Source organism: Durotheca rogersii (genome assembly GCF_024521655.1).
Source record: "Durotheca rogersii strain YMJ 92031201 chromosome Unknown GGS23scaffold_33, whole genome shotgun sequence".
NCBI lineage: Eukaryota > Fungi > Ascomycota > Sordariomycetes > Xylariales > Xylariaceae > Durotheca > Durotheca rogersii.
Genome location: NW_026251264.1, coordinates 84717 through 96030, shown reverse-complemented (window position 1 = coordinate 96030; position 11314 = coordinate 84717). Strand labels below are relative to the sequence as shown.

The window sequence follows — 11314 nt, the reverse complement described above, 5'->3', positions numbered from 1 at the left end:
CCATTCACCAGTCAACACACTCGCAATCCCACAACCCAGATCCCGCCCTCCACCGCAGCTTGTCGGTCTCCTCCTCCCTCCTACCTACCCAACCGAAACCTCCTCTTCTTCTTCTTCTTGCGCTCACCCCCAGATTTTCTCTCCGGCCTTCTTCTTCCTGTTTCCGCTGTCAGCCGACTGACTGACAGTGACTGTGTGCGTGAGAGACAAGATATCGAGTGCAGAGAGTGTACAGGTGCTGGTGTCTGTGTTTCTCTCCCTCAACAACTCTCCTGTCCCGATTCGTTCTATCCGAACGCTTCCCTTTTCACCTCCCTTCCCGTCTCGCATTGCCGCAGCCTCCAGTTGTATCGCCAACCGCTGCACTGCCTACCTCACACGGGGCAGCCGGCCAATTCTCCTCCTACGCCCATATATCCGTTGACCCTAGGTGGTTGGTAGGATGCGCTGACCCTCCGATGGCTGCCACTTTCTAGCGATCTGTTCCGGGAAAACAAAACAAAAACTACATCCTCTCACACTCTCTTCTCGACCCTCTTCTCTTTTCGTCGTACACCCCCTCCGTCTTGCACACGCTTCGTTAATTATTAAGCACTTGGTTCCCCTCTCGTCTGCCGGTGCTGCCCTACACACTCATACACGCACCCACCCACCTGGCTACGACGTACGACTTCCATTCCTCCCTCCCCCCCCTCTCCCTCTCCTCCTGTGGTTGTCGGTCGCTGCGGAATAGGTTATGGGTGTGATTGCTTCGGATTGAAGGAGGAAGTATACCGAGGCGTTGACGTTGAAAGAAGAAAGAGAAGGAATTTAAGAGGAGGATAAAGGATTCAGCAGCGCTGTCCAGTACTACGAGGCCTCAATTGTCGAGCCACATCGTCGCTCATTACCAAGGTCCCCTCATCGTGGAGTTACTCGCTCTTCTTCCGACCGATTGATTGACGGCGCGACGCCAATCGAGCAACCGGACCTCACTTCGACGCGGGAGGAGGCAATTCGCACTTCGTTAGGTCTGGTGGTGAAGAGCGGGAGTAGGACGACTCGGGCTGCTGGGTGGCTTTGGTGGTAAACATGCCGTCCGCCACAGCCAGGCGACACTACGAGGATCAGATACCCTCGTTCATGTCCATATTCGATCCCGACGCAGACGGCAATATCGATGCTAGGGGGTTGGTGACTATGGTCGATACCAAGATGATGGGGATGGAGCCGTCGTGTGCTCCGGCACAACTCCCAAATGGACATGGGTTATCGCCGCAGCACGCGTTGCGATCTCTACCTGGAGATCCTGCGCATCGCCACCACGATAGCACCTCGACACACAATTCGGAATCCGCCGATTCCTCTCCCACAACCACCCTAACCACGGACACCTCGTCGCTGTCAGACCCTTCCCCGTCATCTTCTCCAGATTCGCCCGTTAACTTGATACCCCTAAATTCTTTTCCGGCCACCACTTTTGGAGGCCTACCTTCGACGATGAACAATCTCACCGTAAACGATTCCGCCATCCGGGAGCGCCCCATGACGTCGCCTTCCCCGAGGAGGGCGAGAAACATGAAGGGCTTATCGATACAACCGCCGTTTGCTACTTCGTTATCGACGAGTCTGATCTCGGAGCCTTCGTCGCCTTCTTTCATCAAACCTAAGATTCCAGCGATGAAGCGGAAACCTAGCCAGCTGAGTCTCAAGACCGATTCAACGGGTTTAAACATACGCCCAGCCATTCTCGAGGTCCCATGCTCACCTGCTCTGCCACCGATCTTACAGCGACGATCTCTGAAGCACTCGACTTCGTCCCCACACATGCTTTCGGGATTGAAATCCGCAACGTTCGGCCCGGCTGGCGGCATGACTTTCCCTACGGTTCTTGAGCGTGGTACTTCGGGTCTGTCGGAGTTATTACGCCCATCGAAGCATGGAAACAATGGCATGGGCTTCGATACCACGATTTTGGAGGAGGACTCGCCCATAAAAACCCAGCTTGCCAATCGCGCTGCGATGGATTTCGAGCCCTTTATTGAACCTGAGAATAACGAAGACCAGAAATCGCCGGGGTATCCCGATGGGCCTATCGCGATCTATGGGGACAACGTGTACCTCTACCTGGAGCCTACCGCGGAGGAAGCCTCCAAATTCGATGTGGTAATCAACGTTGCGCGCGAGGTACATAACCCGTTTGAGGCGACAACCAAGGAGAAGAGCCCAGCGGGTACCAATATCGTTCAAGGTTCGTCACCGATACCAGATACTGCCATGACAAATGACAGCTTTGCGACGGCCTTCGAATTTCCACTTTCGGACGGCAACCGGATGGAGACTCCGACAACGCCGAAGCCAAACCCTATATCGGAACCCGAGTATATTCACATGCCGTGGGACCACAATACCAATATCGCGACGGACCTGATGATGCTTTGCGAGACAATAGAGAACCGAACCAAGGATGGGAAAAAGGTGCTCGTCCATTGCCAGCAGGGTGCGAGCCGCTCAGCTAGTTTGATCATCGCATACGGTCTCTACCAAAACCCCGGCTTGACTGTGAACGACGCCTATTACGCTGCTCAAGCGAAGAGCAGATGGGTCAGCCCAAACATGCGATTGATGTATTGCCTACAGGACTTCCAGAAAGAGGTGACGAAGAGAAAGATGCCCCTTCGATCCGCCGTAGGTCCCCGAAGCGGAAGAAGTCCTACCAAGCATCATCGTCTTACCCTTTCCGCAAACGCCATCGAAATCCAACCCAAAGAGCCGCTGACGGCGCCGTTGCCCGATGAGAAACAGGGGGCTACTCACAGCTCTAGTCCGGACCGCGGGCCAAGCCATTTTCGTGGGAAGTCTACTCCAAACTTGGAGTCTATATCGCCCGGGCCGTCGTCTGCCCCCTCGACCTTCTCCTGGTCTGAAAAGGAGGATGAGAAGGACCCGGGAAAGCCCGGACGCTTCAATTTTGGCGATTCACTCGAGCCGCCCAGGTTCTTCGAGCCGCTACCGGAACCACAATCAGGCCACACCGCGTTACGTCCTCCCCCCTCGCCGGGATTTTTCCAACCGTGTCTATCGCCATCGTTCAGGCCTCCGCCGTCTCCAGGCTTTGCCCCTAAACATTTCGTTGAGGGGCACCAGAGCCTAGGCTTCTCTAGTATGGATCTCAGGACGGGCGGCTCTTTCTTAGAAAGGCGCAAGGGAGTAGAAGCAGAGAGGGAATTGGCAATGGCGCCCGCTTTGCCAGATGACGACGCTCTTATGTCGCCAAGGGCTGAGACCATGACTAACAATCCGCTGCGCGATTCGTACTCGGAATTGGCTGGCATGAAGTTTGTCGAGGTGCCACCGACGCCCAGCGAGGGGTTGTTTTCTCCGCGACAGACCATGTTCCCGAGAGACCCGTTTTATCCGTTCGGGCGGCCCCCTCATATGGCCGACCCGAGGAGCCCTCCAACCAAGGGAGAGACCCCCATCGTCCGATCAATTGATGACGTGTTATGATCCAGCGAGGCAGCCTAGAACCTGTCCACCTGTCGAGTCCGACGGCCATTACGCCCGTGACCGACATATAATTAATAGCTAGCTACCGATCCCCACGCAGACCCCGTCGCACGGCATCTAGCCTGCATTGCATGTCTCCTCACAGTACTGTTGGTCTCTGCGAGTCATAGAGCCACCCGTTATTGTGTTGCGGATTAGCTATCTGTAATTTGACTTGAATCAAATAACGCGATACACGACGAACGCAATCAAGATCTTCATACGCTACTATTCATACAAACAATCGTTTACAATGGGAGGACGTTAAAATAATCCCCTTTTCTTTCCCATTTGTATTTTTTTTCTCGAAAACAAACCATCAAAGCTCATCCCATCGTTTTCTCTTTTTTTTTGTCCTCTCTTACATCACACGCCGAACTGTTTATCCATCATCGTGGCGGCTTCAGGGGGTTGTCACAGGACGGCGGAACCGAATACCCGGACGGCACAAATCGCGACGCGCCTATCCAGAAAAAGGGGTGTTTTGGAAGGCACGCGCGGTCGGATTCTTGTCTTTCTTTGTTTTTACGGTTTTACTTCGTCTTAAAGCCGGCTGGAATTTGCAATGTATAATTTTGTTGGGAGGCGGAAGAGGGCCGGAGAGGTACGGGAAGAGAGAGAGAGAGAGAGAGAGAGAGAGAGGAAGAGGGAGGCGTGGAGGTGACATAGTAGAGATAGAGAGTAGTTATTCTCTAGAAGAAGAAAAGGGTGACAGAAGGAGAGAGGAGAGGGGTGAAACCGAGGCGGGGGTATGTCAATGGAGAGAAGTTTATACATACATTACCTACATTACATGTACCTAACCTACCTACCTTACCTTGCTCGAGAGAAAGGGTGTACCATCGTACTACTATGGATACCGGGAGGGAATCACACAATTTTGTTTTTTCGGTTAAGGCGGCGATAAATCGAGAGAGCATATATGCCTGTGAACATCGGAATGCGACACCCTAGACGATAGCAAGCAGGGCTCCGAACCTTCGTCTCTCGCGCTGGTGGCGCGTACACGTTAGAACTCGCGAGACCCTTACACTAGCGGGCAGGCCAGCCGTCCTCGAGCGAGAGCGTCAAGAGCAAGTCGGGAATACATCTCTCTCTCTCTCTCTCTCTCTCTATATATATATATATGCCTGTGTTTTCATACTGCTCACGCAGTATGCAAGACGAACCAATTTGTGGTTAATCCCGTTCTATAGCTATAAATCCTCCTCTACCCAGCCGCGAAACTCCCAACCCTACCTACGCTTGCTCCAAACACCCCGACGGAGAGGAAGCCAACACTTGACGGGAGAAGAAGGAGAGGTCGGTTGCGAGTGAATGGTAAGCCCACCCACGTGGACATGGACAGAAAAGGTTACCTACCCGAGTTTTGCTTCCTCGTCCGTAAAATTTCAATCAAAATTTTCTCTTTTTTTCTTTTGTCTATCCCGTTTTTTCCCCATATCATCATCGCGCCCCCAAACTACCGCACGAATAAGGAGGAAAAGGCCAGGGAGGAATCAACCCCCAGATGGCATAGAAGAAAAAAAAAAAGCTTACTGTCCCTTCTTCTCCGCCTCCCTCCTCGCTCGCTGCTTCGCCTCCTCCTTGGCTATCTTCTCGCGGCGCGCGATCGCCGCCTCTACGCCGATGCCGCCGAACACGAGGCCCACGCCGAGCACCTGCATGCGACTGAGGCGGTGGCCGAACGCGACCACCGATAGGATCATGGTAAACATCTTGCGAGTCACCGTAACCGTCACGAGTAGCACCGAGGAGAAGGTGGACAGAGTGTAAACTTTTTTTCCCACCGAAAATCCCTCGTTAGCCGATCCTATCTTTGATACGTCTGTAGCTTGAGGGGGAACAGATGTAGCGTTGGGGACGCGTAGCTCCGCAGCTTCCTAAGGAGAAAGGGGGCCTACGAAAGGAGAGGGAGACGCGCCCTGGAAAGAAAAGGAAGACAGAGGAACTCACAGATGAAAACCTGCCCGACGGCGCCGCACGCCGAGAACCCCAGCACGTCGGCCCATACGGCGGGGTGTCTGCGCATAAAGGCGAGTGCGGCCTCGAGCTCGCCAGCACTCCCTGCAACGTCGACACCCATACCGAACCACTCGCCGACGCCGGTGCGCGCGAGCCAGGGACTCAGCACGAGGTAGGCCGCCGTCACGGCGGTGCTCATGAGGTTATTGGCGCACATCATCTGGGGACCGGAGTAGGGCTGAAAGGTGCCGAAGATGTAGTCCTGGGTGCTGTTGGTGAGGCCGTCGAACAGCAGGTTGATGCCCAGCAGCAGCAGGCCCCAGGCGCTGTTGCCGGCAGGGCCGCCTCTCCTGCCCTTCTTGCCGGCCGCGCCCGAGTGCAGCGTGAAGACGGCGACGCCGGCCGTCACGGCCGCGACGACGAGGTACTTGTAGAGCGGGTAGCGGCGGCGGAAGACGGCGACGTGCAGCAGCATGACGGGCAGGAGCTTGCAGCTCTTGGCGAGGAGGAAGGTGATGTAGTCGATGTGTGCGAGGCTCGCGTAGCCGAAGGGCGAGGCGAGCGAGCTCGTGAGCGCGACAAGCAGCAGCGGGCCGAGGATGCCGCGCGACGGGATCACGGGGGGCACCGCGGCCCCGCGCGGCGCGCTCGCGTACAGGTACAGGAATCCCGTCGTCGCCGCGAACAAGGACTGGATTGTGTTCAGGAACACCGGGTACTTGAAGACTTCGGTTGCACCCGCAGGGCCGTGTGGCGTTGTCGTGAGCTTCTCCTGCAGGTACGCCCACGTGAGGCTATGCCGATGATGTAAGGTCAGCGATCCGGCCCGCTACATCAATGTTATCGCTTTCTTCCTCGCGACCCAGGAGAATATGAAGGAGGTAGAGGCCAACTCATCGTCACCATATAAACGTACAAGGACCCATAAATCCCGGCGACGGCGACGACTAGTTGAGTCACGCCCGCGTCCCCCTTCGCTGCCGGCGGCCGCGTCGTCGCCGGCTTGCTACCCGCAGCTCCTCCATCGAACTGAAGCGCCACCTCGTCCTTCGTCTGCTCGCGGACAATCTGGGGGTCCGTCTGATGCTGACCCGCGACGACGTACTCTGATGAGGTTTGGCGCTCAATGGGTACCGCTTGCTTCACTCGCGCCATGACGAATATGCCTATCGAAACATAAATATAGAGACGGGGTGGGAAGTTGAAGAAGAGGGGGGTGACTTGAAGGGAGGCGAGTTGGTTATCTTCGATTGAAACTATCTGTCGAGCTCAATGGGCTGGAATAGGGGAACGAAGGAAAGAATGAAGTCGTCTACAACACCCATGGCGGATGGCAGATTGCACACGAGACCCTGGAAATGCAGGGCCAGTCCAGGTGGGTGACGTCCTGAGGCTAGTATTATGTACGGCTTCGCAACTGATGACAGGTTGGCCATTCAGTCCCGCTCACCTCTCATCCCCCACACACATTCGGCAGAATTATCCCCTGTAGTTAGGCGGTGAGACATACGAAGGCACATACTAGGTACCCACCTACCTAACGTAGTGACCCAACGTACCTAGGTACTTGAATGTGTGAGTATCACATCGGCAGGTTGGCCGTTACCTACCTTGGGTACTTGGTACCGATACTTCGGAGGCAGGCGCCTTTAGGCCAGATATGCTGAATGGTCAGATACATAGGTACAATTACACGAACAGGTGGCTATCTTAGGTACCTAGGTAGGTACCTACCTGATGTATTCGGAAAAAAGCACTGAACGTACTGGGTACGTAGCATGTACCTGCCTTCAATAGTTGAGGAGGGACCATCGGAGGTCTACGTCAGAATGCTCCGACTTTGCCACAACGCCATACCTAGGTACCTCTACTGCATTTTCTGGTCGACCTAATCGCGACGCAGCCACAAGCGAAAGAGAACTAAAACAACCCTGATGGTCATGCGCGTGATTTTTTTTTTCTTCCTTTTACTTTCCTCCCGTCTACTGCTAGATACTCCTTCTCTAGACATCTCTTTTAGAAGATTGGACCCATTTCCCATTAGTTAAGTTTCAAGGGAATGATTTGTGACTAAGCGGAATGCTAGTAACTAGGTTCCAATGCCTCTTCTTCGATATCAGGAAAGAATATACCTCCTAAACCTGGCTGCCGTCATCACTGCTTCCTAAGCCGTTCACGCCACTCTCTCATGGAGTCCCTCATCTTTGGCTGGAGCCTCCTCGAGAGTAAATTCCACAGCTTAATTGGCGACATGGCGTCGCATGAGGGTGTGTGTGATCTGGGCACAAGAGATGTTGAGAGCCATTTTCTGCTTGCGGCATTAGGAAAATGAGATATACTCGAGGGTATCCCGGGCCGCGGGCAGGATGATAGACGGAGAGTAGTTTTTGCATCATGACAAGGAGAAAGGCTGATGGCTCGTAAGAAATGGAGGATATTGATTATGATAGGAGCGTGTGAAAGCATGATGATTAGGCCGTATCTTGCATCTTCGAGGCAAGTCGATACAGCGAGGGTGTTGACACATGGGGGCGGATGTGTCAAGTGGATTAGAGCTGTTCGAGGTCCCGCGCAGCGCTCAGCTTACGTATCGAAGTTGACATTTCGAGCCGCCAGCGGTAGTCTGCCATGCATCATGGGTGGTCTGCCTGTGTGTTGGTGTATGAGCGGGTGTTGTGAAGGACTCACATGTCCATAACTTGTTGGTTTTGTCAAGAGGAAAATATTAAGGAAAAGGGGGGTTTTAGCGAGGCGATAATGAGATTTGCCTGAGAGCGAAGGAGGGGGGAGGGGGAATCGTCATGTCGTGGGGAAACCGCCCAAACCGAGGGGGGTCAGCCTTGCGGCCAGTCAAATCTGAAGTGCCCCTGAGCGTAGGGGTACGTCACCAAATCAGACCCAGCAGTAAAAATACTCCGAACAAATATGGGGAGCCCTAGCCCCTTCGTGATAGCCGTGCAGTTCGAGCGGGACGGTATTGGACTACTCCGGTGGTTGCGCCTGGCTACGACGCATCTTCTCGGCCTCGAGGTTTTCGTACAGCAGGAAGAGGGCGGATTCGTTCGCCTTGGCGGTCCCCATGATGGTGAACATTCGCTCACCGGTGTCGTCATGCGGAGCCTATGGAGCCCTATTAGTCGTCGTGTCGCAAAACACATCAAGAACAGCAATCGATGTCTGGGAAATGACTTACTTTGGCAATAGATATGCGAGCGCCGGAGGTCTTACGAATCTCGCTAATCTTGCTCCCCGCACGGCCAATGATGCATCCGACCATATCTGCAGGAATGCTGATGTTTTGAGTCTGAATTTCCTCGCCGTTCTCGTCGTGCGTGGGTGGGCCGCGGGTGCCGGCATCGGAATCCGAACGGCGATTATACGGGCGCGAACTACCGTTACTGAAATCGGCACCATTTCCTGTTCGCATCACACGGGTGCTGGAGTAGTCGGTCCTGTTGGACGAGCCGTAGCCCACCCCGCTAACAGACCCCGCACCGCCAGGCGCGGTTCGGACAGCAGGATTATAGAGGACCGTGCCTGTACCACGCTGCCAGTCATCTACCAGGCACTTGCAAATCTCCCAAATAGCTCGTTGGATGCCATCTGGAGTTCCCTGGACTTCGACAACCCGTTCGGTTGATTGCGGTAACATATCCTTCTGCGCAACCATGCGTACGCCCGAGACGTCCTGGATATGCTTGATCTTAAGACCTTGCCGGCCGATGATGGTGCCCATCTGATTGTGGGAGATGAGGAGTTTGATTTCTAGATGTTGGGAGTGTATGTTAGCGTCGCGTGGCGAAAATGAAATGTTTGAGAAAAAGCTCACGATGCGTGCCGCTAGTCTGGATGACGCCTCCCATTCCCACCGCAGGAGCGCCCTCCAACAGCGCTCGGGCGACAATGGCATACGCTCTCGAGATGGGATCGCAGCCGCCCGAGATGGTCAGGACTCGATCATGGACACCTTGCACGACCTTGCTCACTCCAGCCCTGACTCCAGTTTCATCTCGCAAGTCTGCGACATTCTTGCCACCCTTGCCGATGATGACACCGGCTTCCTTCGAGGAAACGATGGCACGAAGGGTCAATTGGGCAACAGCATATTCTTCGTCCGTCTTGGGCGCGGGCTCGCCGTCCGGACCCAAGCGGCCCTCGTCATCTAGTTTGAGCTGATCCATTGGAGGAATAGCGTCGTTGCCATTTTGCGGGATACCATCCTGAGAGACAGACATGTTGATGAATGTAAGGTTCGGCGGGAGAGAACGGGCAGGTGATATTATGAAGAGTAGGCGGCGAGGTGGCAGAGTTCCAGTTCACGGGACCAGAGATTAGGGAGAATCGCGCACGCAGGAATCTTGTTGGCCAACGTTTAATGGGTGGTGTGCGTAGAGTAGAGGGGAAAAGTGGTACGGGAATGGGTTGCTGTGAGCCTCAGATCTGGTGTTTGGGCGGACAGGCTGCACACTGATTAGCTTTGGTAGACTGCAGTGGCAGCGGGGAAGTTTTTCCGCAGAAGTAACGTATGGAGAGGGGGGGGGGTGAGTAATATGAAGCTCGTGACGGTAGAAGAAAAGAGAGTTGAGATGTTCAAGGCAGTCGACATTTACATACAAACTGATCTATCTCGTCAGAAGCTCTCGCATCTGCACGATTCCGACATATGGATGTAAAAAATAGAAACTAGCTGCCAATGCAGAAAAAAGCAGAAACTGCAGAGGGCTTTGGGTGGAAGAAAGAAAAAAGATAGAGGGCGATGCGAAAACGGGGGTTTGAGTCTGCGGGGCACCGCATACCACTCGAACTGACTGACCTTACGTCGTAGGTAGTACCTGTGCTTTGCACGCTATCGCGGTACGTGCTTTCAAAGCCTGGTCTTTCTCCCGCCCTTCAATGGCTGCCTTTTCGCAGTTGTGTTCCAGGAGGAAACCTTACTGGTCGGGGATGCGGGGTGGGGAGGAGGGGAGTTTTTTTTTTCTTCCCTCTCCTAGGTATCTTTTTTTTCCCCCTCTCTCTCTCTTCGCTTGCCTAGCCTAGGGCCCTGGTGTCAGGCAATCCACGCGAGAACGGGGACTTTTATGGGAAACAGGGGCCGGTGTTGTCGGCGGCTGGGTCTCGGCACAGGGTGGCCGGGCCAAGGTGGTCTAGGTTGCGTAGGCAAGGACTTGGGGCACACCCGAGTACTTGGCCAGGGTTAGATAAGCGGTGATGGAGAAAAGCCCCAATCGCCAGAATACTTACGTATTTGGCAGGCGGTGCTTGTTTTACTGTCCTGGTCAAGGGCAATTGGCGCCAACAAGACAAAGGGCGACGAGAGCGGATTGGCTTCTCGGGAGGAAAACAAACGGTTGGAGAGGGTGGAGATGGCGAGGTGAGGGATTGAAAAAGAGAAGCGATGAAGGTGAGGGAGAGGTTGGCGGGAAAGGAGAGCGGGCAGTCGGAGGAGCGAGAGGGGAGGAGGAGACTGTATGTAAGTGTGTGTCGGTGGTGGTGTGGCGGGTGGTAGAGGGTAGTGATGACGGGTGGTAGTAATGGGGGGCGGCGGGCGGTCGATGGTTGGTCGAGAGGAGTCGAGGAGCGGTAGATTCGAGTGGGCGGGAAGGTTTGTTAAGGGGGAAAGGTACGGGCGAAGGAGAAAAAAAAGAGGTGAGGGGGAGGGGGAGAGGGGGAAAAGATTCAGAGAGAGAGAGAGAGGGCGGGAGAGAAAGTTGAAGAGGGAATATGTGGTGTGTGCCTTGTGTCTGTGCCTGTGTCTGTGTCGACAATTATCACTGCGACTGGCCGGATGGAACCTGGGGCTACTCCTTCCTCTGCTACTATA

At 54.5% G+C, this 11314-nt stretch overlaps 3 protein-coding genes across 3 annotated transcripts; 1 reads left to right on the top strand and 2 right to left on the bottom strand.

Moving 5' to 3' along the window:
- Window positions 1–1071: 1071 nt before the first annotated feature.
- Window positions 1072–3489, top strand: GGS23DRAFT_600458 (dual specificity phosphatase; the record flags this gene model as incomplete). Its single annotated transcript, XM_051519069.1, has 1 exon — window positions 1072–3489. The coding sequence occupies one exon, from the start codon at window positions 1072–1074 to the stop codon at window positions 3487–3489; it is 2418 nt and encodes an 805-aa protein (XP_051368039.1).
- A 1574-nt stretch (window positions 3490–5063) lies between these two features.
- Window positions 5064–6648, bottom strand: GGS23DRAFT_600457 (UAA transporter; the record flags this gene model as incomplete). Its single annotated transcript, XM_051519068.1, has 3 exons — window positions 5064–5305; window positions 5485–6287; window positions 6410–6648. 3 exons carry the CDS (start codon window positions 6646–6648, stop codon window positions 5064–5066), a joined length of 1284 nt encoding a protein of 427 aa, XP_051368038.1.
- Window positions 6649–8217: 1569 nt separating this feature from the next.
- Window positions 8218–9952, bottom strand: GGS23DRAFT_322381 (uncharacterized protein). Its single transcript, XM_051512889.1, has 3 exons — window positions 9323–9952; window positions 8687–9258; window positions 8218–8613 (listed from the first exon to the last, which is right to left on the bottom strand). The coding sequence occupies exons 1-3, from the start codon at window positions 9726–9728 to the stop codon at window positions 8476–8478; spliced, it is 1116 nt and encodes a 371-aa protein (XP_051368037.1). The 5' UTR covers window positions 9729–9952; the 3' UTR covers window positions 8218–8475.
- Between the last annotated feature and the right edge of the window lie 1362 nt (window positions 9953–11314).